Genomic DNA, 25,523 nt, shown 5'->3' with positions numbered 1-25,523 from the left:
GGGGAGATGACTCGGAGGTGAGCTCTCTGGTAGAAAGCGACAAGGAAGGTCAATATCTTCGCATGTGGGGTCCTAGAGATTCCATGGACCTCTGTAAGATACGGCGAGTAAATGAGGAGCTTCGAGTTCTCGATCGAACAGACGTTCCAGTCAAGAACACCTAAGTGGGTGCGTGAGCGAGACGAGCCCTTACATGGACATCCGGTGTCTGGTTCGTAGGACACAGCAGTACAACGCACCCAATCACAACTGCCGATATCATCTATGTCGCATAGGCTTGGAGAAGATCGTTGTTAGACGTCATGGATGTCCATGAATCAGGAAAGCACTCACAGGCTGTTTCCAAGCTGTATGCATTTGCTGATAAGTTAGGCTCCGAAGAACAGATGCTGTCCACACACCCAAGAGAGGCGCGGGAAATCATCAGGCAACGCACCATTTGTACATAACAGCCCGCGAACGCAGAGAACGCGACAACACTAGCTGAACACTAGCGTAGATGCTTTAGATGCGGGAGAGGATATCGCCGAATGTCGCGGAAAGCGAAGCTGTCCCCGCGGCGATTGCGAACAATGACGAGCTCATCGTCGCAGCCCACAGCAGAACCGGCTTACTCGAGTATCGCCGTGGCCGTCAGTTGCTCCTCGGGACACGGCGGCGTCACAATTCGCGTCCGCGTCCGTGTGAGAGGCTGAGCTAAGTTCCCACTTGTGGCCACGGCGCACGGCGAGATCCAGCGCTGCGACGACCGTGTGCTGGCTGTGCATCGCAAGTGAAGACGAAGGTGAGGTCCGTTGCTGGTTTACGGTGGCTGGGTGGCTGGCGATAGAGGGATCTGGTGGGATCTGCGCAAGGTCCGTCCGGGCTGGCTGGAGAATGGCTGGCGGGCGTTGGACAGGCTGCACACGGCCACCATCGCTGCTCGCACGCCCTCTACGCTTGGGTGGCGCCCCGCCGACGGTGTTCTGTTCCCAGCCATGGGCCTGCACTGCTCACTCTGGTCTTCAGCTGGGATGCGAGTGACTGTCGCCGATATGACCCAATCTCTCGTAAGGCGCTCGTGCGGGCATAAAACTCATGACAGTCGCAGATGCTCTCCCGAGGCTCCTGGCTAACTCGTCTTCGCCGTCCTACCCGTCGCCTAACTCAGACTGCCCTCGCCCCTACCCCCGCTCGTACCTTCGCAGCATCCCCCATGGCACCCGCCGCTACTGAAGTACAGCCCGCCGCGACCAACGGGGCCAACGGCTCCAACGGATCGAGTCATATTAGAAAGTATAGAGATCGCTCGAATCTGTTCCCCCTGGCCTCCCGATTGAAGGAGGGCCGAGCATTGGCGGAGGACGTATGGTCCATCTTCAAGTACGTCCCATTCGCTTGCCGTCGGCAGACTGCTGTACATCCGGTATCACAGCGCTGCGAACCTGCCTGCCGACTGCATCAACCTTGGTCAGGGATACATGAACTTTCCTCCCCCGGCTTTCGTTCGGGAAGCTGCGGAGAAAGCCCTCTCTGTCACAGCAGCCAACCACTACTCGCATCCCAAAGGCAGGCTACGGCTGCGCGAGGCGATCAAGAAAGTCTACAGTCCACAGTTCGGGCGAGACCTCGATGTCGAGACTGAGATTCAGGTCACTAGCGGAGCAAACGAAGGTTCGTCCGCAGGTTCGCCTGCTTATATGCGCGTATTGAGCGCGAAACAGGCCAGTACTCCGTGTTCACCGCATTCCTCGAGCCCGGAGATGAGGTCATCCTGTTCGAGCCGTTCTTCGATCAGTATCTGCCATCCGTCGTCTTCAACGGAGGAGTCCCGGTCTACGTTCCGCTTCACCCGAAGTTGACAGGCGCGAAGCCGACGAGCAACGACTGGGTGATCGACTTCGACGAACTTTCGTACGTCAATGCGCGAATCCCGCGTCCCAGTGACTCACACGACACCTCGACAGCCGCTCAATCACCCCCCGCACCAAGATGATCATCGTCAACACGCCGCACAACCCCGTCGGCAAGGTCTTCACGCGCGAGGAGCTCGAGAAGATCGCCGCGCTCGCGGAGCAGCACAACCTGATCGTCATGTCCGACGAGGTGGTACGTAACGTCGTCCGTGCATTCGATCAGTCAAAGTCTGAGAAGGTGTCCAGTACGACTTCCTCGTGTTCGACAACAAGGAGCACGTGCGCATCGCGACTCTCCCGGGCATGTGGGATCGCACCGTCACGGTTGGCTCCGCAGGCAGTGAGTATTCTCCCAGCGTGCTTCGTGAAGGTCTCTCACGCTCGTCGTGTGCTATGCAGAACTGTTCTCTGCGACGGGATGGAGAGTGGGTTGGCTCATCGGGCCGCCATCCATCATCAGACCAACCCTGGCAGCATGCACGCGCATAGTGTTCTGCAGTAACTCGCCATTGCAGGAGGCCACAGCAGTTGGCCTCGAAGAAATGGAGGAACGTGGATACCTTCCGCAGGCGGTCAAGGAGTACGACGAGCGACGACTGACGCTGACGGCAGCGTTCGACAAGCTCGGCATGACTTACTCTCATCCCGAGGGAACCTACTTCGTGCTCCTGGTGCGTCCCTTGTGCAAGACGTGTACATGAAGCAAGAATTGTTCACACGCTTCCCTAGGACATCTCCACCGTCCACTGGCCAGAAAACTATCCCTTCCCAGAAAGCGTCCAGGGGCGGGGACGAGACTTCAAGTGAGCACACGTCTGTGAACCTACCTTGGGCCCCATTTCTCATTGCATCGCAGGGCATGTTGGTTCATAGCCATGGAAGTGGGAGTATCCACTATACCCGTGAGCGAGGTGAGAGCGTTCCCTGGACCGTGCGTCTCGCCCTATCTGATTGCATCACGAAAGTTCTACTGTGAGGAGCACTGCTCTATCGGCGAGAACTACGCCCGCTTCGCGTTCTGCAAGGACGTCGATACCCTGAAGAGGGCAACTGAGCGCCTGCAAGGCCTGCGAAGATTCCTGCGGTAGACGCGCCTGTAGAATAGAGAAGACAACCAAAATGATTTCCCAGCTTTCCTATTCGACAGTGTTGTTCTTGCATTGACTCAAGTCTGTGCTTCTCAGTGCTCACGAAAGGGTGTAATTCCGTGGATTTTTGATATATTTATCCTTCAGCTACTTCCCCATCCAGACTGTCTACCACACGGGAAAGCAGCTCGTTGACAGACGTGGAAGAGCAATCATAGTACACCGGGTTGCTCGTCAGCCGGCGCGCGAGGAACGTGAACGACAGCGCATCGACCGCCTGCTGCTTATCCACGATGCTCCCATCCTTCCGCCTATCTCGGTACCACGCCCGGAGCACGTCTGTCTGCAGGAGCTTCGACTCGAGCGGCAGGCCGTCGTTGAGGAACCGCATGAACGTGTCCTTGCTCTCGACCTGGCAGAAGAGGTGGAAGTGCCCCGCGCCGGTGTGGCTCACCGCGCGGCCCTGCATACGGGCGAGCTCCTCGAGACCGTAGTCGCGCAGTTGCCGCTCCTCGTCCGTGACGTGCAGATACTGTGTGCCCATGACGACGACCGTGGTCGCGCGCACAGGGAGGCTCCAGCACGCGTCGCGGGGAACGATGAGCACGCGGATGAGGCCTTCCGCGTACAGCTCCAGCATGAGGTTGCGGTCCTCTCTTGCGATGCCTTCGTGGAAGAAGCCGACGCCGCGAGAGATATGGTCCATGAGCTCGCTGTCTCTGAGCCTCAGCCTGTAGTGTTCGAGTCTTTCCACGGCGGCGTCTTCAGGCAAGTACCCTCTGGCTGTCTCCATCTCCAGCGCGCACTGTGTGGTGAGATCGAAGGAGATGGGGCGACATTGTGCGCGGGACGGGACGAACACGATAGCGGTCCCACCGGGTGCTTTCCGGATGGCCATGTGCGCAGGTTTTGCCATCGCCTTGAAGAGGGCGGCCGATTGCGGGGTCGTGAATGTCTGGGTGTGGACAGTCAACGACTGGTCTCTGTCGCTCGACCGGAAACTGTGCAAGGCCAGGGGGTCGACATTCAGCCATGCAGCAAGGTCGGCTGGGTCATTGAGTGAACTGGATAGGCCGACAAACCGCACTGGGTGGGTCTGCGCCGCATGGATAAGAAGGGACACCCCGAGCTCGTACGCAGAGTCGAGCAGTTCCAGGTTTTCGCATACGACTAGCTTCAGCCCCGAGAGAGCAGATTTGAGGTGCCGTGTGCGTGTTATGGACCGCAGCAAATCAGCACCAGTAGCGAAACGGATGGTCTTCTTCTTAGGAGCTGACAATAATGCCTCTGCCGTGCTCAGGTCCACGGGGATGTTGAGCATCTCCGAGATTGGACGCATTTCGGTGACCATCTCGACGGCCACGCTGCGACGCGGGACCACCACGAGCACCCAGGATGTTTCCGTAGCACTTTGCAATGTGTTCCTACGCAGCCCACAATGAGATAATCCTGACCCGGCGACGAATGCACGACTTACCATATCGTTGCTTGCGCTAATGTAGACTTGCCGGAACCTGTAGGAGCACAGAGCAGCGCATGTAATGGCGTATTGACAAGACTCCATAGCGCGTGGCTTTGCAGAGCATTGAAGCTGTGTATTCTACGCGACATGTGCTTCTCGACTATGGGGCTGTGTAGAACGGAGAGGGGAAGGAATGGAATGTCCAGGCGAGGAGTATGCGAGTCAGAAGCCGACGGCATGACAAGATCGTCGAATGGTACCGCGACTTCATCCTCCGCGCCCATCCATTTGTCGGAGACGAATCGTATCGTTGCGAACGGAGGTCGCTGGCTTTCTGGTATTGAGATGACAAAATCAACATCCAGCGCATCCGTGCCTTGCCGAAACACCAGATGCGACATTTGTAAGATGTTGATCCCCTCGTCGTCTTCAATCCACAACCAGAACGGCTCAGAAGAACCATGGATCCTGGAGCTCCAATTGAACTTCCGTGTAACGCGTACGGAGATCCTCAGCACGTTCGAACCCAGCGGCCGTAACTTGTAGGCAAGCGCAACTGTGGGGAATTGTTTCGCGGCATCGCGAATAGCACCACCGTGGTGCTCGTTGAGTCGGACGAGCTGGCCTAGCTCTGCTGCCGACATGGCAGCTAGCTCAGCGACCGAGTAGTCATCGGCCCACCGTTCGAGGTTGTAGAGCACATCCCGCTTCAGTTGGAATTGTTTTAGTGGCTGATCGAAAGGCCACAGGCGCTTCTCGATAGCCTTGCTCAAGCCCATCAGCACAGCGCTAACATTCGCCCACTTGCGGCTTATGGCGATCTCCAAAAGCGAGCGCACGATACGGCCCCCGTTCTGCGCTGCATACGCTTGGTCGGATACCAAGGCGAAGTCCTCCGGGCGGATGTCGGATATGTAGCTTTGCAGCAATATGTTGACCTTTCCCTGACTTGAGTCCGTGCCTCCCTGCGGAAATCATTAGCAAGCACATGATGATAATTGGTCGCATTCACATACCTTGACGGCACATGGAACGTGTTCCATGAGCAGCTCCAACTCCTCTACCTCATTATCTCGAACTTGGATTTGATCGAACTGAACTAGCTGTTAGCACCGTCGTGAATAGAGTCGGGCGACACTCACCTCCGTGCTCATACACAACATTGCTAGGACGTCGGCCTCTGACATCTTTGGCTTGAATTGCTTGTTGAAGATTTCTATCGATGCATGCCTAATGTAATATTTCGCGGCGATCCGACCGAGGTCGAGGATCGTGAAACTACCAGTCATCCTGTCGAATGTGATCATCCGTGCATCAGCCAGCTTCGTAGCCGCCTCAACGACGAGTTGGTTGCGCTTGGTACCGAGATTCGGATCGTCTGCTACCTGGTCGCGAGTAAGACCTGCGTATGAACCGACTTTCAGGAGACAATGGCATCGACAACTGTGTTAATGCTGACCATATTGGAATGGGTTCTTGCGCATTCGAACGAAGAGGTAGGTATAACCTATCCATTGTACTGCATCGTGCGTATTGGCGACAGTGCCCAGTGCGATCTCGGCGTTGAGAGCGTCGATGATACCACCAATGAACCTGACATGACGTGAGCGACGCGCATATTAGTCTGTCAGCGCACTACGAGCTTACCTTGATTCGATTGGATTCTGCGTAGGCCAATCAGTCGCCGTATAGTGACATGGCAAACATGCAGACAGACCTGAGAAGTGACCGCATCGAGGTAATGCTGTAACTTGTCCTCAGTAGTGCAGATGAACCCGACACCGCTGGTCTCCAGTCCTGGTCGACCTGCTCGACCGAACACCTGCAAGACATCTAGGACAGACAGATCCGTGAAAGATCCCTTTGACGAGTCGTACACTTGCGTGCCCTTGATGATGACTACCAATACGTGGTAAGCGTCTCTCTCCGACGTCAATCAGCTCACATACCTGCATGAGCGGGAAGGTTAACACCCCACGCTAGTGTTGCAGTACAGCACAGGACCTAGTTATCCCCTCAGCGCAGTTGTGACCTCAGCCACTGTCCTGCTTACCTTTATCGCCCTTGCTTCGAACATCCTCTCCATCATATTTCGATCCGTACGCAACATACCGGCATGGTGTATGCCAAAGCCGCTATCGAAGAGCTGCTTCATCTCCTTATTCCTCGACGTCCCAATGTCCCGGCGGAAGAAATCGAACTGAGGATGGTCTTCACAGATGAACTCGTCGAGTAAACCATCCGCCATAGCGGCTTCCTTGAGGGCAAGGGCAGTCTTGACCGTCTCCTTCCTCGCGTGGACAAACACCATGACCTGGTGCCCCTCCCGCACCATCTCAGATACCTTCTCGAACGACACAAGGTCTAGGTTTTTGCGAGACTGCGGGCTCGCGGGCTTGCCTTTGACGCCAATGAAATGTTGCTCAAGCGGCACAGGCCTGAAGGACGAGTCGAAGTAGAACAGACCGGTGTAACGGTTCACGCTTTGAACAATCGTGTTAGCAAGGGAAGCGCCCCGGGGCCAATGACACCGAACCTGAGGAATTCCGCGACATCGATGTAGTTGGGCAGGGTGGCACTAAGGCCGATGATACGAATGACAGACTGTGTTGATTCTACCTGCGATGAAGGTAAGTCACGTATAGCAGCCCAGATTCACATCACTTACCTGTCGTAATGTGCGCGCGACAATTGTCTCGATGACTGCACCACGCTCATCGTTAAGCAGATGAACTTCATCAATGATGAGCAGTTTCACTTGCTAGAATATTCGGAAATTTAGCTTGTTTCATACGTGAAATAAGAGAGGACTGACCGATGCAAGTTCACCCTCGCCTGTTGGCTTGCGAGTCACGACATCCCACTTCTCTGGGGTGGTAACGATCATTTGCGTCTCCGCAATTTCGGCCTTCGTGAGCTGCATGTCACCTGTCTCCACATTAGTATTCAATGCGGATCACCTCAGTTAGCGACTCACCAGTGAGTTCCCGCACAAGAATGTTCAGCCATTTGAGCCGCTTTCCAAGCTTCCTAGTAATCTCGGAAGCGAGTGCCTTCATAGGTGCGCTATGAAAATCGTGAGTACTCCTTGTACAACCGATTGTTTAGCTTCGACGCACACGTAGACCACCTTGAATCTATCTCTTTGGATCGAAGCGGCAATTGAGTTGTTTCCGTGGGCAGACCTGTGTTGATTCAGGACCCGCAGAATGGATAACATGGCGACATCCGTTTTACCCTAGGATGGATACTCCTAAGCTTCAAATACCACATCTCACATGGCATTGGGGAACTCACGGCACCAGTGGGAGCTGTGAAGATAGTGAGCGGAGTCTCCAATGAAGCGAGATCCTTGACTGACCGCATACGAGCATGTTCTCGTTTGAATGATACGCAGTGGGATACACGATGGACTGTATCCTGTTCAGCGAAGTGTAGCCCTGGCGTGTTCATGGTTAGCAGACGGTCCTATATGACTTAGGTAGAGATACCAACAGGGAAGGAACCTTTCGCGAGGGGATCAAGCTCCGAGACAGGAAGGAGACGTTCATTTATGCGAGGAGGGACCGGTTTTGTAGGTGGGATTGTGACTTCTTCGTAATCCTATTCATACATTAGCCATACGAATTGTTCTGGTGGGTGCTGGGTCAATTACCTCGTTCATCATGCGCGTCGTACCTAGGGGTAGAAGAAATCGCGTGCCAAGATGAGATAATACATTCCCTTGGACCGCAGATGCAGATGTATATACATGCGGCAATACTTCCGGTGCATCATGCTGCGAGAATCCTTCAGCAACATGGTATTATGAAAAACTATCTACTCACTGCGGTTCCGGTAAACAGCGGGCGAGCGGCGTTGGCGCGTAACGTCTCCTCCATACGTCTTCGAGCAGCCTCGGGGTCAATACTACTTGGGGCATGTGCTAGAGCGGAATTAGTCTCGTAGAGAAGGCAGAACAAGTATGAGCCCACATTGGTTACCGATCTGTGGGCTATTCCGCGAGTAAATGGATTGGCTGTTTTCGGTGCCGCGCAGGTAATCTTCTACCTTTCCTGAGCGGTCAATCGACTGCGAACGCGCATGGAGGGAATGGAAGGCTTACTGCTCTGGCTGTGGTAGCTCGATCGGCCAAAATTTCCATCACCAGCTCGATATCGTCGAAGCCAATGATGTCTGCGAGCTGTTCGGATATCGAGTCATCCGAACCTTTGGAGTTTAGAATTGATGATAGTGACGGGAGGACGTCTCGGAGGTTCGGTTTCCTGCGTGAATGTCGGTTATTCGACTGTCACGACCAGCATTCTGCAGTTCTACGCACGCAACGAGCTTGGATAGTATTGGAGGATAGTCCGCGGGTCCAGAGGCAGATTGGGCGGTGTATAGGTTCAGTACTGAGTCCCAGTTCTCCTCAGTGTCCTCGGGCAATGCCGCGCCCCTTGTGTCTACAGGTCGATTAGTTGAGGCGACGTTGTCAATTGGTTGGCACGTACCATCTGTCACGCCGCCTTTCCTGCAAGAACGTTAAACAGTACACCTGCGACGTTCTACATGAACTCACCTTGTCCATTCTTCTACAACGCGTCCGTCCCGGTCAGCCGATTCGTCCGGGGAGCCAGTCAAATACTTGATATGGGCCAGGAAATTCGACATAGCTTTCAAAGGGAATTCCTGCCGTCTGCGTGAATGTGTTTCTGGTGAAAACCTCCTCTACGAACTCGCCAGCGAAGATCGACTCGGTCCAGCGGTGACTCTCTCGGGAACGAGGACAGGACGCGCGATTAGACGCCGTGGAGAGATCTTGATCGCAGGCGCTGGGCGCGTCCACGAGATGAGATCGGACACGCCCGATCCGGGGACTCGGAGGTTACAGCGCGTCCACCATGTCCAGCAATGCGTACGTAGCTCCCTCCAGCGTACGAGCAACTATGCAGGTGCTGATCGCGATTCCTCAGAGTATCGCTGTACTTGGACCCGCAGATCCGTGATTGGGTTCTCTTCCCCATCACGGTGGTCATGGTTAGTCGCCGCGTCCTGTGCTTCACGCATTTGCATCTTACGCCCACTCGCCTCCCCGACAGATCCTCGTGGGCATTCTGCGACACTATGTCGTCCTGCTCCTACAGTCCGCACCGAAGAAGCTACCACGTGCAGCCATCCGTGAACAGTGAGCCTCGGCGCTTTCTCCCATACCTCCTCCATGCTCTGACGAGTCCGCCCAGACGAGCTCTAATGCGTTCCAACATCCTGCGCGCCTCGTCGGCCAACTCCCCACTTCCACCATCATTCTACCAGTCAATATCCCAACATCTTTCGCAGGCCTTCGCGGCCGGGACGTTCTTGAAGGACGGGCCGCCAAAGAGTGACGCGCCTACGACGCCCGCGAACCCGCTGTCCGACCCTTCGCAGATGGACGGCATGATGGCAGGAATGAAGACTCAGATGGTCATGATGGTGCCCCAGATGGTTATTATGGGATGGATCAATTTTTTCTTCCAGGGCTTCGTGTTGAGTGAGTGGCAGTGCACTCCCGTACTTCGTCGAGACTAAGAGGCCGCAGTCAAGCTGCCGTTTCCGCTCACGCTGGGCTTCAAGTCGATGCTGCAACGTGGAGTTGAGACGCCGGACATGGACGTGCGATGGGTCTCTTCACTTTCCTGGTACTTCCTCAATTTCTTTGGGCTGAACGGCTTGTACCGGTTGATCCTTGGCAATGACAACTGTGAGGTGCTCTCTGTCTCTTCAGTTTGCAGGGGTAATTGACCACTCGATGAATCCACAGCTGCGGACTCCTCAAGAGATATGACGACACCCTTCGCTGCCGCAGCCGTGGCCCCGCAGGGACCACAGGCACAAGACTACAACAAGTTGTTCAAAGCCGAGCGAGACAACCTCGAGTTTGCTGAAGGCTTGTACTCATGGGTAGGGAAGGACATAGAGACGACCGTACTCAAGAAGTATGGTCGGTTACCCGACAGTCAGTAGGCAGCACACAGGTTGTTGTAATTGAATGTATTTCTTCTGCCACATGCACAGCCACCAAAGCCGTAAACCATTAAGTGTACAATATCGTCTATGTGAGAGCAAGATACAGCCTGTTCCTACAACATTATGCGACCAAAGAGCAATGCGTGTCCATAACGCGCCATGAAGGCAGATGAGTCGTGTGTGGCTACAGGTGCCCGTAGCAGCGGGGCGGTCTACCGGCATGCAGGGGGCAGGCACTGTGGATGCGCTATACGAGGCCGTCGTACAACGATAACGCCTTACGATAATGCTATGTGAATGCCAATGGCGGCGAAGGATGGAGTGACATACCTGGACAATCGTAGGGTCTTGCTTACTGCCCTCGACGAACTCGTCGTAGGTCAGCTTTGCGTCCTTATCGCGGTCCATGTTTCTGAAGATTTTGTCCACGCGCTGGGTGCACGGGATAATACTTGAAGAGATTGAAATGTGGCGCGACATAATTACTCACCTTTTCCGGTGTATCCTCATCTACAGGCAGCTTGACCATTTGTCCGGTCATCTTGTAGATGGACTGGACGATCTTGAGCATCTCGTCATACGTGATGAACCCATCTCCGTCGATGTCATAGAGCTGGAAGGCCCCTGCATTGTGCACGGAGACACATACACACGCGGTCAACACGCACATCAGCAGGTCTCGATCAAGCACTCACATTTGAGCTTCTCGTCTAACCTCCCTCTGCTCGTGACGCTCAACGCGCATATGAACTCTTTGAAGTCGATGGTTCCATTCTTGTTTTCGTCAAAGACGTTGAATACGTAGTCCGCGAACTCGCCAGGGTCGCCGAAGGGGAAGAACTGCTTGTATATTCGGCCAAACTCGGCCTTGTCCAGCTGGCCAGAGGGACAGTCCTTGAGGAAGCCCTTATACCTGGAAGCCGAGACCGCGGATCTGAGGATGAGCCCGCGCGCGGAGATGAAACATGGGACTGACCACTGCTGCAGCTCCCGCTTATCGACTGGGTGTGGGTGAATTTCGGTGGGCTAGGGAAGGAGGGGCGACATACAGTATGTGTGCTTCTGGAGATCGGCAAGTTGTTCGGGGGATAATTTACTTTGCGATTTCCCCATGATGGCTGCCGTACACCGGAGGCGCTAGCGATTCAGATGACGGGGGGACGACGGCGGCGCGGGCCACTTGTGTTGCACTAGCAGAGCGGTGGGTCGCGGTATGGGCGCCTGCGGATAGGTGCGTCATGGATTTGCAGATATTCGGTGACCTGCCGGATGCGGAATATGGATGGTAAGTCATATCGCGTATCAGACAATTGCAAGAGAAGTGATCCGTGCTGGGCTCTCCGTGCACGATGCAGCCTCGAGGCCGCGCGGACATGCACAACGAGCCCTGTGTGATTTTGGCCTCCAGAGAACCGCCATGGCCGCCAGTGCCAGTCGACACCAGCGAGCCCACCGCCGCCAGTGCCCCCGCCGTCGCTGGACTTCGCTCGTAAACCCATGATCCGCCTAAATGGCCTTGATCAGCGTGAAAAGGAACCGCATGCATATGCCTTCTTCGAGTTCATTCTCAGCCGAGACAGCCTTGTATCCCCCTTATAGCACCGTCTCGTTCGCCTCCGACTATCTCCTCCTCCGCCTTTCCCGGCCTGCCTCTCCCGATGTGCTACGCTCTGGGCTCCATCGAGCAGGCGACGGGGGTCTGCCCGATGTGCAAGGTCTTCAAACCCGTGGGCGGTGCCCGGTACGTCGATCTCGGTGTCCCATCCACCTCGAGCGCCCATCTCCTCCATTGTAGGTGTCCCCATGTGAGGGAAGTCTGCCGCAATAGGGCAGCCCATCCCCGATGCGACGTAGTCTACCTCAAGAACGCGGAGGGTGTGTTTCTTCATTGTTTCTTGCACCGCCACAGCTGTCCTGAAACCCGCGTGGCGCACTAGTACAGACCTTCAGTGGGTGTGGCTACTGCAAGGTATGTACGGGAGTGTAACGTGTTCGATCGTACTGATGTGGACGCTTGTGTGTGACGCAGTGGGCGGCCACCAGTCCCCCTCAGGCCTACTCTGGTTACCAAAACCCTGGGTGGCCGGGATGCTGCCGACCCCCCAAGTCTGACGAGCAGAGGCTAATCGGGGCAGCAGACTGGCCTGCTGTCTGCCTGATCCACCATCTCCCTATCCCCTCAGATATCAAGGCCATCCTGGACAGCCTGACGACCAGGTCGGGGGTAGCCAGTCCTGGTGGTGGCAGCCGCGCCACGAATATATCAGCCACTGCACCCTCCATGTCGCGCAGGCCCAGCTACCAGGTTTCGAGCCCGACTAGGGCGGAGAACACTGCTACGAGAAGCGCGGCGATGCCGATCTCTCCTAGGGGTCGATCCGGTGGTAGTCCTCAGCAGGCGACGATGGCCCTTGCCAATAGCGCCTCTCGACACGCGACCGGGAGTGGTGATGGGTCTGCGTCATCGTTGCCGAATCGATCTGCTATGGATCAGTGCCAGGGCTCGCGCCGCCCGAATACTGAGCACAGCGAGAGGCGCTCCGAATCCACCAATTCTTCTCAGCACTCGCCCGGCCACAGGAACATTGATCTCGGCGGATCGGTGTCGCGCCGCAGTACCGAACGAAGATCCTCTGTATCTAATGTCGCGGCAGTATCGGTCAATAAAGCCGCGATGGAAGCCCAGCCTGCGCGACGGCGCACTCAGACGACCAAATCGGACTCCCCTCCTCCCGCTGCCTCACCCGCGAAGAGCGAGCGTCCCAGCGCTGCTCCGCCGCCTTTGAAACGTGCCACTAGCACTCTGGAGAAGTCGCTCAAGGAGATGAGCATATCGGGCGCATCCAGCAACAGCAGTGGCAGTACGAGCTCCGAGACCACTATCATATCGGACGGGGGTTTCACGGACTATCTGTCCGACGAGTCTGAGGCGGAGCTGCAGCGGCAGGCAGAGGTCAGAGCTGCCAAGTTCGCTCAAAACCAGGCGGAGGAGTTGGAGTTCCGCGTTGCCCGCCAGCAACTCGCTACGGTCGATCTGCGCCCTCCGAAATCGTGGAACGGCAACAACAACGCTACCCCGCGCTCGCAGACGTCGTCGGCTCGCCCTCCCACGTACCGCCAGACCTCCGACTACAACATGTCGTCTGGCAAGGCCAGTGTGGCGCAGGGAAGGAGCTGATGGTCTCGAGATTCTGACGGGTTGTCTCAGTGCTAATCTATGCAATGCTTGGAAGGACGTCATGGGATCCGGTGGTGTACTCATATAATCCTCAGCTGCATTCCCCCTGTTCCACTAGCGACTCTGTAGCTTTGTGACGGTTTAGGGCATGCTGCATTTATGTACACAAGTGTATCTACTGCAATCTCGGTATCTCTGGTTGTATGGTCTTATGCTATCCTTGGTTCTCGATGATCTCTGCGTGCATCAGTCTTCAACTGCAACCCTCCCTGAGCACTGACCCAGACCAGGCTGACATTCGGGTGGTCATGGCAGGTTGGTCGGACTCGCTGGACGCTGGTGCTGCTTCACTTGCGATGGCGCACATACGCGTATCACGTGGTGCCATACCCTCCGCGCGCAAGGCGTCTTGATTAGACGGAACGTTACTTGACCGCTCCCTACACGCGCCCCCCTCCCACCGCCCCTCCATGAATCTCGCCCGACATTCAATAAGCTCTACAGCCCCGGTACTCATCTTCGACGCGCGATTCGACTCGGACTGCCATATATTCACAGCCGCAACCCCGGCAGGGTTCGCGGTGTATCGCACGCGCCCGCTGCAGCTGCTTCGGAAACGCGGTACGTGGTCATCCCACCCCGGGATCCTTCCGGACGACTCAAGCCCACGCTCCTCGCAGAGATCACGGGAGGCACGCTCGCTGCTGTAGTGCCGCTGCATACGTCCTCGCTACTGTTCCTCATCGGAGGCGGGCGCAGTCCGCGGTATCCACCGAATAAGGTTATCCTGTGGGACGATGCGCTAGGCCAGGAGGTTGCGGAGCTCGAGTTTAGGGAGCGGGTGAGGGGGCTTGCGTGTCGGAAGGGCTGGCTAGCAGTGGCACTGCGCCGCCGCGTCGTGGTGTTCGAGCTAGGGAAGGGGGTCTCTAGGTACGGAGAGTGGGATACATGCGATAACCCGAGAGGTACGTACGATCGGTACACGCGACACCCTCTCGTCTCGTGAATTTGCTGTGCTGTATGTCTTACATATATGCACTTCAACTCATGCGTAAATCTGCGTAGGTCTGCTTGCGATGGCGACCGCTGCATACTCTACCCTACTTGCGATACCCGGTCGCCAGATGGGTCACGTCCATCTCGTCCACCTCCCTCCATGCCCTCCGCCAGAACCCTTAGGACCGCCAATGTCCGCACCCCCAAGACCGCCGGCGCGTCCAACGAAGCATCCGGTGTCTATGTTCATTGCCCACGAGAGCGCGCTTACCACACTATCTGTTCCCTCATCTGGGAACCTCGTCGCCACCACATCTTCCAGAGGGACGCTCATTCGGATATGGGACTCCAACACCGGGAAACGTGTGCGAGAATTCCGGCGAGGTACAGATAAAGCCGAGATTTATGGCGTGGCCTTCCGGCCTGACGAACGGGAGGTATGTGTGTGGAGCGACAAAGGCACAATACATGTCTTTGCTCTCGCAGATGATTCGGGCTCATCGTGAGTACTCTCTTGGTGAACCGCAAGCCGATGGTAACGACGTCGGTAACGACTTCTAGGAATCGACAATCTACTTTCTCGCCGCTGAAGCCGTTCGTCCCACTGCCGAAGTACTTCAAGTCGGAGTGGTCGTACGCACAGTACCGGATACCCTCACAATCCGCACACATCTCAATGTCGGCGGGGCCGTCGAAGTCGCCCACCGCGGACGTCATCGATGAAGAGAAGTGTGTGGTTGGATGGATTCAAGCACCATCTGACGACACCCTGGAGGGCGAGCCTCCAGTGGAACACCAGCTCGTCGCCTTGACCTACACCGGAGGTTGGTATCGATTATCACTGCCAAAGACCTCTGCTCCATCAGCTATACCGCCGCGTACGTCTGCAAGTGGTGCTGGCACGGTCATCTCAGGATCGCCGCCGAGGCCCGTGCCTATGTCGCGTCCGCGATCCTCGAGCGGGTCATCCTTCGCTGGGCGCCTAGACAAGGGCAAGGACGTCGACCGCGAGAAAGAGGGCGGGCCGAGCCACGAGTGTATCTTGCGCGAATTCAGACGGTTTGGGCGGTGGGACGGATGGGGATAGGAACTGGACTGGAATTGGATGGACTCGTCGGCATACTTACCTCTCTTGGCTTGTGACATGGCCCGCTCTCTGCATCTCCTGCTCTTCGCCGCTCACGCACATCTGTATATCTACCTCCATGCATGCATTGTTTGTACTCGTGTTGTATCCATATATGCCAGTCCACCCGGATGCGCTGCGCACTGGTAGGCTTTCCACGCAAGATACACAAGAGGATCTCGATCGATCCCAGTCGTGATGTGAAATACAATCTCCAGCCAGCTATGACGCCCTCGCTACTGCCATTTGCCTTGTCTATGAAAGTGTTTGTTCCATCCTCTGGCTGCAGCGACGCATAGCTCTCCAACTAAATTCCTGGTTCATTACTGATAGAAATTAGTGTTGGTGCGGTGATCTTTAGTCAACCCGGGAGTCAGCGTCTGTTCCTAGTAGCCCACTGCCACCAGTGCTCCAGTTGACTTCGCAACTGAACAGGGTCCTGCAAGGACGGTCATGGAACGCACTGTAACCATTCTGGCCCCGTTGACCCCTCATAACTCTACCTGTGGGTATTGCTCGCCTCCTGGGAAGCGGAGCGAAACCAAGTCCAGTTGCCATGCCGCGGAATGCATCCCTTTGCGGATGTCCTGTGAGGTATAGTAACATATACCTCGTGCTGAAAACGGACATAGCACTGAAGGAGCGCTTTGCTAGGGGTACCAGAAGATGATAGACCGTGGTTGGAGACGGTCAGGCACGTATTGTTATAAGCCTGACCTCAAGAAGTCTTGTTGCCCACAATACACGATCAGGTATGTTTGTGTTCAAGGCACCCTCATCGTTTCCTGCTGACTACGCGTCGCCTACTAGGCTTGACGCCAACAAATTCAAACCGTCCAAATCCCAGCGAAAGCTCCTCAATCGGTCAGTGGCGTTCGCATGGATTGTCTACGAACGAAACTGATTCGAGGGTTCAGGTGGAATCGCTTCGTGCTCCGCGGGGATACCAACGAGGAAGCCTTCGATGAGGCGACAAGCATACCGTGAGTAGTGCTTGACCGTAATTGAGTAGCCCGGCAGACAATTCTGGTAGTAAGAAGGGTAGTCCTCACAAAGGCAAGAAAACGGAGACGGCATTTTCTCTGACGCAGGAAATACATGCTTCTGAACATGACTTTTGTACATGCAAATCGCCGAAACATCGGTTCGAGGCAAGTCATTCACACATACTGTAGGGACGAGACTAACGCTGACTGCGCTGTTACACATCAGGTCACACTTGAGCCTTCCTCGTTCACAGACGAGAAATTCGATTTATATCAGAGTTACCAACGCAATATACATTGCGAAGAGGACAAGATGCCGAGCAGCTTCAAACGCTTTCTCGTCGAGACACCGTTACAGGTAACATCATATGCATGAATGGCCATTCGTCACTCAAATGGTATGCTGCAGCGTGAAACCATACCATATCCCTCCCCGCCACCAAGTCATTTACCACAAGAATACGGGTCGTACCACCAATTGTACAGACTTGACGGGGAACTCATCGCGATGGGTGTCATTGACGTGCTCCCAAATTGCGTCTCAAGTGTGTACTTCATGTACGAGAAGAAATGGGAGAAGCATTCCTTAGGCAAGGTAATTCTCCATTTACTTGATCATGCATCGACCCGAAGACATGGTTGACTGATCCATGTCAAGCTCAGTGCCCTGCGAGAGGCTTCACTCGCCAAGGAGATGTACGACACGGGGTTGACTGACATGGGGTTCTTGTACATGGGTGCGTTGCATGACTGTTGGAGACATGGGATTCGACTGAGATCCTCCCTAGGCTTCTACATTCACTCCTGCCCGAAGATGCGATACAAAGGAGACTACGCCCCGTCATACCTGGCTGATCCCGAGGAATACACTTGGTGCCCTTTCGAGCAATGCCGCCCCGCACTAGAGGGGCACAGATACGTCAGCTTCGCACATCCCGAGCATAATCTGGAGGGACCGCCAGATGTTCCTGAAGACGGTTCGTCTCCGTGTCATCGCCATTGCAATTGCGGTCTCAAGTCCCAATTGTAGATTCTATTCAAGAGCAGGAGCTTCCTGCATCTGTACTGTCGGAGGCTCACATTATACAGACGGGCCGACGCGGCGGTGCGGTTGCTGTGCCTGTGATAGTGCGTATGCACGGTCTTCGCGCATGCCAGCAGGAACTGAGTAGCCATGATTTCCTGTAGACTTCCCCGCAGTGGAGGCGATCCCAAGAAAGGCTCGCCATCTCAGCGCTGTTGAATGGGTTAGGACCTGAGCTCGCCGCTGAGGTGCTTCTGTTCATGGCATATGAACTGTGAACTGTGTGGGTCACCGCCGGAGGGTTGCTCACTGTTATACAAGCACTTGTGTACTTTGTATGTACGACGATTATTATAGTCTACCGCGGAGGAGAGACCTGCGGTATGAGTTCCAGCCTCCGAGACGTTGGCTCGCCACTCGTGCCAGGCAGCCTGCCAGGCGTGATCAAGTGCCAGTGGACGGTGCCCGCAAGCGATCGGATTTCATCTCGAGATCCAGATCTGCTCTCGAGGCGCGTCGCGTCGCGCCGGCGGAAGGACGTCGACCGCATCGGGGTCTGCCACTACCAACTACCTTGAGCTTGCAGCACCATCTACCGAAGGTCTGGTCTCATGCGGCAAACATGGACTAGCCTCCGAAAACCATGGCGTACATTCTGGGATGCCCACAGCACGCTCAGGCGTGCGCTGTACCCGCTCATCTGGCTACCCACGGGCATCGTGTTCACTCAGTTCTTCTACACCGTGAAGTCTGTGAGTGGACGGAGCATGCAGGTGCGTCTTCGCGTCTTCGTCTGAGATTTTGCGCAAGTTGACTGCTCCAACTAGCTAGCCAACGCTGAATCCGGACACTTCGCCGTGGCGAGACTTGGTGCTGTTTGACCGCTTCTCCATACGGACCTTGCGGAAGTATGAACGAGGTGACATCGTCGCATTGGCGTGCGTATCATTCCTTCAGGGTTGTGGTATGCGTAAGGGATAGCTCATGTGAACATGTAGGTCTCCTATTGACTCCAAGCTGCTTGTCAAGCGAATTGTCGCTTTGGGAGGAGACACGGTGCGCGAGCTTCATACGTACATGTGCGTCGATGTGCATGAGCTCACGCTGTTCTCAGGTGAAGACATTGCCACCTCATCCTGATGCCGAAGTCCGTATCCCCCCTGGGCATGTATGGGTGGAGGGTGAGATAGAGATCAACATCCAGCGCGGCCTACTCGCTGACCGTGTACTCGACAGGTGATGAGCCCTTCCACTCAGAAGATAGCAACACCTTTGGACCTGTGCGTGCCCATGCGCCGTGATGTCAGGGTTTCCGTTGCTGACCTGTAGATCAAGGTTCCCCTCGCGCTCATCGACTCCAAGTTGATATGGATCGTCTGGCCCCAGCAGCGGTTTGGGCCGCTACTTACGCCTTCAGAACCAGACCCCAAGGCACCGAGAGGGCCTAGTTGGCGTTTGGAGAAGGCCGCGATGGAAAGGGCACAATGGAGGAATTCACGCGTTACTACAGTACAACAGAGGCTGTCTCCGCCAGATGAGCTAGACACGGAGGTCGTAGTATGAGATGCCTCACCACCTGGGCACCGTAGTCTTAGTTGCACATTCGAGCTTGCAGGCTGAAGATGTCCGTACCCTACTAGGGCTATGAGTACACTGATATCCATTCTGTAATAATGTAGACGCTGATAGGAGGAACGGTGAGATCGAGAGTGAGAGAGACGAGGAAAGATGCAAGAGTTCACACAGGTCGACAGTAATAGGGAAACGAGTTCAATACAATGAGCCTGACTACATAGCATGGCCCTGCCCCGCATCGTAGTCATGCCCTCCCGCATGGTGTGCTCCATGATACGCCTGCGCGTCGTGGTACCCTTGCTGATCGTGGTACCCTTGCGCGCCCTGATACCCTTGTGCACCTTGGTACCCCTGGGCATCATGATATGCCTGTGCTTCGTGGTACGCCTGGGCTTCATGGTACGCCTGGGCTTCATGGTACGCCTGGGCTTCATGGTGGCCCTGGGTGTCCTGGTAGCCGTGCGCTTGCGCGTCAGGGTGTGTGCCGTGGTACGCCTGCGGGTCATTGAAGTACCCTGCCCCCTCTGGCTGGTGGGTATAGTCATCCGCGCCGCTGTATGCCGTGCCCTCATGTGCATGGGGCTGCTGGGCGTAGTCCGACTCGGCTGGGCTGTCGCCGTAGGCCTCTCCGTAGTAGCTGTACGGCGTCTCCGCTCCTCCGCGGCCGGGCTCTGTACGAGCGAAGGGTGCCGCGCTGCTAGTCAGGTGTGCGGTACTTCCGTACTCGTCCTCGTAAGGAGACGGCGCGTCGAATGTGCCGACCGACGGGTTGTACTGGTGTTGTCCGTATGCCGGATTGAACGCAGGCATGGGCGGGTACTCCGTCGGGCTGTATTCCTTCGTCTCGTAGTAGTACGGGTTGGCGCTGATCGTGCTAGCAGGCGGTCCGCGGGAGCGCATGGAAGCCTTGTCATCGTCATCGTCGAGCGAGACGTTGGGAAGAGTCGGTTGAGGAAGAGGCTTGGCGACGAGCTCTCCCTTCTTGTTCTTGAGGTGAGAGTAGTCACCGGCGGCTTCTTTCTTGGCTAGAGCAGCCGCTTTGGCAAGGCGCTGCTTGTTCCTCCGCTTGATGATCTCGGCAATACGCTTGTCGACCTTGTGGCAACAGTATTCCTAGGTGATCGACATCGCATGTTAGCACGCACACATGTGGACAGTTTGACATCGACTACCGACCTTGAGGTTACCCTGAATGTACGTCAGGAGAGGGATGTAGCAAATGCCGGCGATGATGAGCATCAGCAAGGACAGTGCGAAGATGAACGTGGTGAATGCCGTGGAGATGGTAAGGGCAATGGTGACGTAGTTACTTCCGCTGAAGTACGCTGATATGTCGTACCACGCATCGTGTTGTTTCTGCTTCGAGAGGAAGAGGGCATACAGAGTGAGCGCGTTGATTGACTGACGCGGACCCTCGGCGAAAATAACTCGTTTCCAGCCTGGACGGACGAACATCAGGTAGGATGGACGCGGGAATGCAAACCGGCGTACCCTTGAAGGTGAAGAACACGAAGAAGGCGAAGTCATCCGACCTCTTCGTGGAACTGGAGATGTGTGAGAAGAAGCAGAAGTGGTCATATGACCCTAAGTGCGGCGTTAGCGACAAGACGTGTAGCGTGGTGGGTCAACGTACGGAGAGAGTAGTAGTGGTTAGCCATGATATTGGTGAAGGCATATGAGATGTCACGACTAGCAATGATCTTCTTCGCCTTGCGCGCCTCGTATGCGAGCTAGTGAGGTTAAGCGCAAAGTTTGACTGGGCATGACAGACGCCACACACCAGCAAGAACGAGAACACGATACAGCCGAAGAAGAGCCATTTGCCAACGTTGAAAGGGATGTAGACACAACCGTTGTTATCGCTCTGTTGACAACTGTTGTAGATATCGTTTGACCATGTGGTGGATGTCAACATGGTCACGGCGGTGAAGATATCGGATATGTAGACCAGGAATGAAATGAAGACCGTGATGTACAGCCACAGATACCTGGACAGATGCAGGTTCATTAGCTCCTAGCACAACGACAGAGCCAAGCGACGGTGAAGGAGCATTTCCAGCTCGTACGTGTAGATTGAACCAAGGCTGCGGGACAAAGACGACTCACTTCATGCGCATTCCACATGAGTGGTCCGCGAAGTCTCGCGTATCGACGAAGTCGAACTGCGCGGTATGCTGTCAGCGTCGCATCGGGCAGCAAGGTCAAAGTGCTGACCTTGTGGTCGGGAACGACCTCTCGCTTCCAGTTTCCCCCTGCGCACATGCTTGTCTAGTCTAGTGAGGGGCTACAGCGTGAAGGCGTGTTTGGCTGAGAACGAATGGGCAGCGACGTGGGACAACGCTGCGAGTCAAGCAGCGTCCGGGCCAGCCAGTCGCTGAGGAGCAAAGAGCGGCTGGTGTCGAAGGACGGGAGGAGGTCGCGAGGACTTGGGAAAGCAGAAGAGAGCGGTTCACGAAGCGAAGCTGTTGCGCAGGCCAGCCGAGTTGCTACATGCCCGCTGTTAGCCGCCCGCAACATCCCCGCGTGCCCCGCCTGCCTCTTTCGGCAACAAAAGCTCTCCCCGCCACCACCACCACAATGACCACCGTACAGAAGATCAAGGTGCGTCTGTTTGCACACGGGACAATGCACAATAGTTCTCAATAGTATCGACTCTCAAGGAAGTCGAAGATGAGATGGTGAGTCGCGCACGCATTGTATTCTGGTGAGACGCTCATGGCGATCTGCAGGCCAGGAGTATGTCTGCAGTTCACTCCACACCTCATCCAGTAAATTTACTCGCTCAATACAGCCCAAAAGAACAAGGCCACGAGCTACCATCTGGGTCAGCTCAAGGCCAAGCTCGCAAAGCTCCGCCGCGAGCTGCTGGGTCCGCAGGGCGGCGGAGGCGGAGGCGGCGGTATTGGCTTCGATGTTGCCAGGACCGGTATAGCTTCTGTCGGCTTCGTGGGCTTCCCGTCAGTTGGCAAGGTCGGTCTGAATAGCCTACCGCTGATAACTAGATTGTGTCTGACACAGTCCGTCAGTCCACACTGATGTCGAAACTCACGGGCACACACTCTGAAACGTCGGAGATTGACTTCACCACCCTCACCACTGTACCTGGTACGGTCAAGGTGCACGGAGCACCGATACAGATCCTTGACCTACGTGAGTTCGTTGTCTTGGCTGTCAACTGATCAACGGAACTGAAGCGCGGTGAAGCTGGTATTATCGAAGGTGCAAACGATGGTCGAGGTCGAGGTCGCCAAGGTACGTGCATCTGTATCACTGATGAATCGTTTCGTCCTGACACAGACCGCAGTCATTGCCGGTATGCCGTTCCACCCATTCGGACGCCGTTCGCACTGAGGATCGCTCCCGCAGTTGCACGCACTTGCAATCTCATCTTCATCGTACTGGACGTACTCAAGCCCCTCGGTGACAAGAAACTTATCGAGGGAGAACTGGAGGCATTCGGTATCAGGCTCAATAAACGGCCACCCAATATCACTGTCAAGAAGAAGGACAAGGGCGGGATTGCGATCACGAACACTGTGCCCCTAACGAACATCGATCACGACGAAATCAAGGCGGTGTGCAGCGAATACAAGCTGAGCAATTGCGACGTTGCTATCCGAGAACCAAATGCGACGGCGGATGATTTAGTGGACATGATTGAGGGCAACAGGTAGGAACCTCTGAATCATTAGTTGCTGGTTTGCTCACAGCATGTTAAGAGTGTATATCCCAGCCATCTACGTAAGCCCCCCCTAATTGTATTGTCTGGTGACTGCATCTTACCTATGCTGTCTTAGGTGCTCAACAAGGTGTGCATGCCTCCGGCCTCCACTGAAGCCCGCTGACTTTTGACATAGATCGACGCAATCTCCATAGAGGAACTGGATCTGCTCTACAAAATCCCGAACAGCGTCCCCGTATCATCTCGAGAATGGATGAACATCGACGAGCTCATCGACGTCATGTGGAAACGACTCGATCTTGTGCGGGTGTACACGAAGCCGCGCGGAGCACCACCAGACTACAGCTCCCCCGTCGTCCTTCGGCGAGGCAAGTCATCAGTAGATGACTTCTGTACTTCTATCCATAAGGAGATCGCGAAGCAGATGAAATAGTGAGTGGTTGAGCAGCGTAACGAAACAGTAAAAACTAATGCCAATCCCGTAGTGCGATTGTGTGGGGTTCGAGTGCGAAGCATACGAGAGGACAGAAGGTCGGCCTCGAACACATACTGGAGGACGAAGATGGTACGCAACCATCGTCTCTTGCGGGTTCCAAGTTAGATGCTGACGTCCCGCACGTCAGTCGTTCACATCGCGAAGTAGTCCCTGGATCTGTACCACTGTTGTCGTATTCGCACATGTATGTAGCTATAGCTTCTGCAACACTGTTTCATCTTGTATTAGCAAGGCGTCTATAAGGTGTGCCCGAGCATTATATAGGAGTCGTATGGTAAGCGAGTGACGTGGAGTGTAGCGGTGTGCGGTGAAGATCCATGATGATATGGGGATGCCGTGGTATGGTAGAGTGGTGAGGAGTAAACCGGTACTGATTCTACAGATACAGCAATAGTCCCCTGACATCAAGCAGGTAATGGTACAATAGTGTATGCCGTAGACGTAGAGACGTGAGCTCAGAACTCCTCGTCGAGTGTACTAAGCGGCCCGTCAGCGTTGTGTCCGCACCGCTTTTCAACAGATACACGTACAAGACTCTGCTTTGATGTGCTGTCGCTGCAGTGGCACTGTTGTTCTGCGTGGCGGTCTTGAATCCGGCTTTGGCATAATCGGAGACGCGTTTCTCGAAGAAATTGGTCTTGCCCTGGAGCGAGATCATGTCCATGAAGTCGAACGGATTGGTCACATTGTAATGTTTTTCGTTGCCAAGCGAGACCAATAATCGGTCTGCAACGAACTCGATATACCGGCACATAAGTTGTGCGTTCATGCCGATGAGGGCACATGGGAGAGCATCTAGGAGCGAAACGTCAGATATACTACCCCGCACACGAGTAAAGCGAACGCACCTGTCAGGAACTCCTGCTCAATAGCAACGGCTTCCGTGATTATCCTCAGGATGGCGCTTGGGTGAAGGCGCCGTCTCAGATGCTGATACAGAAGACATGCGAAGTCGGTATGCATGCCCTCGTCGCGGATGATCAACTCGTTCGAGAACGTCAAGCCCGGCATGAGACCCCGTTTTTTCAACCAGAATATTGACGCGAAGGAGCCGGAGAAGAATATGCCTTCCACCGCAGCGAATGCGACTAGCCGTTCAGCGAAGCTTGAACTCTTGTCAGAGATCCACCGCAGAGCCCAGTCGGCCTTCTTCTTGATACATGGGATAGTCTCGATAGCGTCGAACAAGTGCTCGCGTTCCTGCGGATCCTTGACATAGGTGTCAATAAGGAGCGAATAGGTCTCGGAATGGATGTTCTCCATCATTATTTGGAAGCCGTAGAAACACCGCGCCTCCGCAGCCTGAACCTCGTTCGAGAAGCGCTCGACGAGGTTCTCGTTGACTATTCCGTCGGAGGCCGCGAAGAAGGCGAGAACGTGCGAGATGAAATGTCGCTCGTCGTTGTTTAGGCGGTGATTCCAGTCCCAATGGTCGTGCGACAGGTCAATCTCCTCTGCAGTCCAGAAAGACGCTTCCGCTTGTTTGTACATGCGCCATATCTATTCACGGAGGGAGGCGAGGGGTGAGCAAAGCCACAACAAGGGGGGCCAGGGACATACGTCGTGATACTGTATAGGGAACAAGACGAAGCGCCGCTTAGACTCCGTCAGGAGTGGTTCCTGATCTATATGACCCTCAGAATTCGTCTCGACAGCGACAAGGAATGGCATGCACACCTTCAGGGAGGTCTACTTCGCCAATAAACTTTGATCGAGCGCCAGACAGCTCTTCGTCCTGCCTGGCAAAATCATTGGTATCCCTGCCCATTGCTTGGAGTGCCCTTTAAGATGACTTGGCCAGGAACGAAGTTCAAGAGGAAGGATATGCGCTCAATCTAAAGGAGGCTAGGATAGGCTATGTGCGAGGGGACTAACTTTGGACTCACTGCTCAGTCATCCGTCTGCGCTTTGTCGCGGAAGAAAACACGGTCGCGTCTCAATAACAAAGCACGTGATGGTGGCACACGAGCGCTTCTCAGGCCACTCCGGCGCCCTCCGGTCCAAACTGGGCAGAACGTAAAGTGATT

The 25,523-nt window shown here is 55.2% G+C and overlaps 11 protein-coding genes across 11 annotated transcripts; 7 read left to right on the top strand and 4 right to left on the bottom strand.

The window, feature by feature from the left end:
* Positions 1–1,088: 1,088 nt before the first annotated feature.
* On the top strand, positions 1,089–3,139 carry C8Q71DRAFT_730500 (aminotransferase). Its single transcript, XM_047922103.1, has 8 exons — positions 1,089–1,653; positions 1,704–1,893; positions 1,947–2,088; positions 2,142–2,235; positions 2,295–2,566; positions 2,625–2,698; positions 2,752–2,806; positions 2,861–3,139. The coding sequence occupies exons 1-8, from the start codon at positions 1,461–1,463 to the stop codon at positions 2,981–2,983; spliced, it is 1,143 nt and encodes a 380-aa protein (XP_047784720.1). The 5' UTR covers positions 1,089–1,460; the 3' UTR covers positions 2,984–3,139.
* Positions 3,140–9,210, bottom strand: C8Q71DRAFT_800744 (Sec63-domain-containing protein; the record flags this gene model as incomplete). Its single annotated transcript, XM_047925942.1, has 24 exons — positions 9,007–9,210; positions 8,939–8,958; positions 8,767–8,890; positions 8,551–8,710; positions 8,420–8,495; positions 8,273–8,370; positions 8,101–8,223; positions 7,941–8,048; positions 7,807–7,885; positions 7,743–7,756; positions 7,565–7,683; positions 7,423–7,511; positions 7,261–7,373; positions 7,114–7,206; positions 6,982–7,064; positions 6,499–6,928; positions 6,395–6,449; positions 6,163–6,344; positions 6,093–6,109; positions 5,905–6,038; positions 5,588–5,847; positions 5,462–5,539; positions 4,461–5,410; positions 3,140–4,407 (listed from the first exon to the last, which is right to left on the bottom strand). Coding segments are annotated over exons 1-24 (4,764 nt in total), but the record flags the coding sequence as incomplete, so codon positions are not given.
* Positions 9,211–9,308: 98 nt separating this feature from the next.
* On the top strand, positions 9,309–10,442 carry C8Q71DRAFT_730494 (integral membrane protein DUF106-domain-containing protein). Its single transcript, XM_047922102.1, has 6 exons — positions 9,309–9,342; positions 9,401–9,464; positions 9,527–9,612; positions 9,668–9,957; positions 10,006–10,167; positions 10,228–10,442. The coding sequence occupies exons 1-6, from the start codon at positions 9,329–9,331 to the stop codon at positions 10,428–10,430; spliced, it is 819 nt and encodes a 272-aa protein (XP_047784718.1). The 5' UTR covers positions 9,309–9,328; the 3' UTR covers positions 10,431–10,442.
* Positions 10,443–11,690, bottom strand: C8Q71DRAFT_730491 (EF-hand). The gene is made up of 6 exons (XM_047922101.1): positions 11,483–11,690; positions 11,410–11,434; positions 11,129–11,346; positions 10,924–11,057; positions 10,764–10,865; positions 10,443–10,710 (listed from the first exon to the last, which is right to left on the bottom strand). Exons 1-6 carry the CDS (start codon positions 11,544–11,546, stop codon positions 10,681–10,683), a joined length of 573 nt encoding a protein of 190 aa, XP_047784717.1. The 5' UTR covers positions 11,547–11,690; the 3' UTR covers positions 10,443–10,680.
* A 39-nt stretch (positions 11,691–11,729) lies between these two features.
* C8Q71DRAFT_730488 (uncharacterized protein) lies at positions 11,730–13,845 on the top strand. The gene is made up of 4 exons (XM_047922100.1): positions 11,730–12,174; positions 12,229–12,308; positions 12,371–12,402; positions 12,463–13,845. Exons 1-4 carry the CDS (start codon positions 12,092–12,094, stop codon positions 13,609–13,611), a joined length of 1,344 nt encoding a protein of 447 aa, XP_047784716.1. The 5' UTR covers positions 11,730–12,091; the 3' UTR covers positions 13,612–13,845.
* Positions 13,846–14,042: 197 nt separating this feature from the next.
* C8Q71DRAFT_730485 (WD40-repeat-containing domain protein) lies at positions 14,043–15,980 on the top strand. Its single transcript, XM_047922099.1, has 4 exons — positions 14,043–14,232; positions 14,292–14,576; positions 14,677–15,109; positions 15,169–15,980. Exons 1-4 carry the CDS (start codon positions 14,082–14,084, stop codon positions 15,692–15,694), a joined length of 1,395 nt encoding a protein of 464 aa, XP_047784715.1. The 5' UTR covers positions 14,043–14,081; the 3' UTR covers positions 15,695–15,980.
* C8Q71DRAFT_730481 (arginine-tRNA-protein transferase) lies at positions 15,965–18,144 on the top strand. Its single transcript, XM_047922098.1, has 11 exons — positions 15,965–16,327; positions 16,388–16,485; positions 16,544–16,597; positions 16,651–16,716; positions 16,767–16,884; positions 16,946–17,077; positions 17,129–17,314; positions 17,378–17,456; positions 17,508–17,696; positions 17,750–17,847; positions 17,908–18,144. Exons 1-11 carry the CDS (start codon positions 16,187–16,189, stop codon positions 18,019–18,021), a joined length of 1,275 nt encoding a protein of 424 aa, XP_047784714.1. The 5' UTR covers positions 15,965–16,186; the 3' UTR covers positions 18,022–18,144.
* A 60-nt stretch (positions 18,145–18,204) lies between these two features.
* On the top strand, positions 18,205–19,306 carry C8Q71DRAFT_865237 (LexA/Signal peptidase; the record flags this gene model as incomplete). Its single annotated transcript, XM_047928273.1, has 6 exons — positions 18,205–18,516; positions 18,575–18,681; positions 18,742–18,799; positions 18,858–18,924; positions 18,980–19,023; positions 19,079–19,306. Exons 1-6 carry the CDS (start codon positions 18,355–18,357, stop codon positions 19,304–19,306), a joined length of 666 nt encoding a protein of 221 aa, XP_047784713.1. The 5' UTR covers positions 18,205–18,354.
* Positions 19,307–19,531: 225 nt separating this feature from the next.
* On the bottom strand, positions 19,532–21,580 carry C8Q71DRAFT_696529 (uncharacterized protein; the record flags this gene model as incomplete). The annotated part of the gene is made up of 7 exons (XM_047919920.1): positions 19,532–20,431; positions 20,495–20,757; positions 20,810–20,902; positions 20,952–21,048; positions 21,099–21,306; positions 21,425–21,480; positions 21,533–21,580. 7 exons carry the CDS (start codon positions 21,578–21,580, stop codon positions 19,532–19,534), a joined length of 1,665 nt encoding a protein of 554 aa, XP_047784712.1.
* Positions 21,581–21,872: 292 nt separating this feature from the next.
* Positions 21,873–23,726, top strand: C8Q71DRAFT_730467 (P-loop containing nucleoside triphosphate hydrolase protein). The gene is made up of 13 exons (XM_047922097.1): positions 21,873–21,919; positions 21,979–21,996; positions 22,048–22,054; positions 22,110–22,288; positions 22,345–22,468; positions 22,523–22,570; positions 22,623–22,631; positions 22,685–22,988; positions 23,038–23,059; positions 23,116–23,127; positions 23,176–23,432; positions 23,486–23,565; positions 23,624–23,726. The coding sequence occupies exons 1-13, from the start codon at positions 21,896–21,898 to the stop codon at positions 23,641–23,643; spliced, it is 1,104 nt and encodes a 367-aa protein (XP_047784711.1). The 5' UTR covers positions 21,873–21,895; the 3' UTR covers positions 23,644–23,726.
* On the bottom strand, positions 23,727–25,413 carry C8Q71DRAFT_826001 (ribonucleotide reductase). The gene is made up of 5 exons (XM_047926292.1): positions 25,174–25,413; positions 25,057–25,121; positions 24,345–24,996; positions 24,027–24,291; positions 23,727–23,973 (listed from the first exon to the last, which is right to left on the bottom strand). The coding sequence occupies exons 1-5, from the start codon at positions 25,262–25,264 to the stop codon at positions 23,952–23,954; spliced, it is 1,095 nt and encodes a 364-aa protein (XP_047784710.1). The 5' UTR covers positions 25,265–25,413; the 3' UTR covers positions 23,727–23,951.
* Between the last annotated feature and the right edge of the window lie 110 nt (positions 25,414–25,523).

This window comes from Rhodofomes roseus (genome assembly GCF_022264815.1).
Source record: "Rhodofomes roseus strain CIRM-BRFM 1785 chromosome Unknown C8Q71scaffold_1, whole genome shotgun sequence".
NCBI lineage: Eukaryota > Fungi > Basidiomycota > Agaricomycetes > Polyporales > Fomitopsidaceae > Rhodofomes > Rhodofomes roseus.
The sequence above is the reverse complement of the archived record's forward strand: the minus strand, read 5'-3'. Positions and strand labels throughout refer to the sequence as shown.

What these genes read in the sequence shown, in the direction of transcription:
- C8Q71DRAFT_730500 (XM_047922103.1), top strand. Translation starts at nt 1,461, where the DNA reads ATGAACTTTCCTCCCCCGGCTTTCGTTCGGGAAGCTGCGGAGAAAGCC. An exon ending in ATCGACTTCGACGAACTTTC is followed by an intron (nt 1,894 to 1,946) that starts GTACGTCAATGC and finishes ACACCTCGACAG; the next exon opens with CCGCTCAATCACCCCCCGCA. An exon ending in GAACCTACTTCGTGCTCCTG is followed by an intron (nt 2,567 to 2,624) that starts GTGCGTCCCTTG and finishes ACGCTTCCCTAG; the next exon opens with GACATCTCCACCGTCCACTG.
- C8Q71DRAFT_730494 (XM_047922102.1), top strand. An exon ending in CTTCCAGGGCTTCGTGTTGA is followed by an intron (nt 9,958 to 10,005) that starts GTGAGTGGCAGT and finishes AAGAGGCCGCAG; the next exon opens with TCAAGCTGCCGTTTCCGCTC. An exon ending in GATCCTTGGCAATGACAACT is followed by an intron (nt 10,168 to 10,227) that starts GTGAGGTGCTCT and finishes ATGAATCCACAG; the next exon opens with CTGCGGACTCCTCAAGAGAT.
- C8Q71DRAFT_730491 (XM_047922101.1), bottom strand. Translation starts at nt 11,546, where the DNA reads ATGGGGAAATCGCAAAGTAAATTATCCCCCGAACAACTTGCCGATCTC. An exon ending in GTTAGACGAGAAGCTCAAAT is followed by an intron (nt 11,058 to 11,128) that starts GTGAGTGCTTGA and finishes TGCACAATGCAG; the next exon opens with GGGCCTTCCAGCTCTATGAC. An exon ending in ATGAGGATACACCGGAAAAG is followed by an intron (nt 10,866 to 10,923) that starts GTGAGTAATTAT and finishes CCGTGCACCCAG; the next exon opens with CGCGTGGACAAAATCTTCAG.
- C8Q71DRAFT_730488 (XM_047922100.1), top strand. Translation starts at nt 12,092, where the DNA reads ATGTGCTACGCTCTGGGCTCCATCGAGCAGGCGACGGGGGTCTGCCCG. An exon ending in CTACCTCAAGAACGCGGAGG is followed by an intron (nt 12,309 to 12,370) that starts GTGTGTTTCTTC and finishes GTGGCGCACTAG; the next exon opens with TACAGACCTTCAGTGGGTGT. An exon ending in GTGGGTGTGGCTACTGCAAG is followed by an intron (nt 12,403 to 12,462) that starts GTATGTACGGGA and finishes TGTGTGACGCAG; the next exon opens with TGGGCGGCCACCAGTCCCCC.
- C8Q71DRAFT_730485 (XM_047922099.1), top strand. Translation starts at nt 14,082, where the DNA reads ATGAATCTCGCCCGACATTCAATAAGCTCTACAGCCCCGGTACTCATC. An exon ending in TACATGCGATAACCCGAGAG is followed by an intron (nt 14,577 to 14,676) that starts GTACGTACGATC and finishes AAATCTGCGTAG; the next exon opens with GTCTGCTTGCGATGGCGACC. An exon ending in GCAGATGATTCGGGCTCATC is followed by an intron (nt 15,110 to 15,168) that starts GTGAGTACTCTC and finishes AACGACTTCTAG; the next exon opens with GAATCGACAATCTACTTTCT.
- C8Q71DRAFT_730481 (XM_047922098.1), top strand. Translation starts at nt 16,187, where the DNA reads ATGGAACGCACTGTAACCATTCTGGCCCCGTTGACCCCTCATAACTCT. An exon ending in TGCCCACAATACACGATCAG is followed by an intron (nt 16,486 to 16,543) that starts GTATGTTTGTGT and finishes GTCGCCTACTAG; the next exon opens with GCTTGACGCCAACAAATTCA. An exon ending in GATGAGGCGACAAGCATACC is followed by an intron (nt 16,717 to 16,766) that starts GTGAGTAGTGCT and finishes CAATTCTGGTAG; the next exon opens with TAAGAAGGGTAGTCCTCACA.
- C8Q71DRAFT_730467 (XM_047922097.1), top strand. Translation starts at nt 21,896, where the DNA reads ATGACCACCGTACAGAAGATCAAG. An exon ending in GACATGATTGAGGGCAACAG is followed by an intron (nt 22,989 to 23,037) that starts GTAGGAACCTCT and finishes CAGCATGTTAAG; the next exon opens with AGTGTATATCCCAGCCATCT. An exon ending in CATACTGGAGGACGAAGATG is followed by an intron (nt 23,566 to 23,623) that starts GTACGCAACCAT and finishes CCCGCACGTCAG; the next exon opens with TCGTTCACATCGCGAAGTAG.
- C8Q71DRAFT_826001 (XM_047926292.1), bottom strand. Translation starts at nt 25,264, where the DNA reads ATGGGCAGGGATACCAATGATTTTGCCAGGCAGGACGAAGAGCTGTCT. An exon ending in CGAAGTAGACCTCCCTGAAG is followed by an intron (nt 25,122 to 25,173) that starts GTGTGCATGCCA and finishes AGGGTCATATAG; the next exon opens with ATCAGGAACCACTCCTGACG. An exon ending in TCCCTATACAGTATCACGAC is followed by an intron (nt 24,997 to 25,056) that starts GTATGTCCCTGG and finishes CTCCGTGAATAG; the next exon opens with ATATGGCGCATGTACAAACA.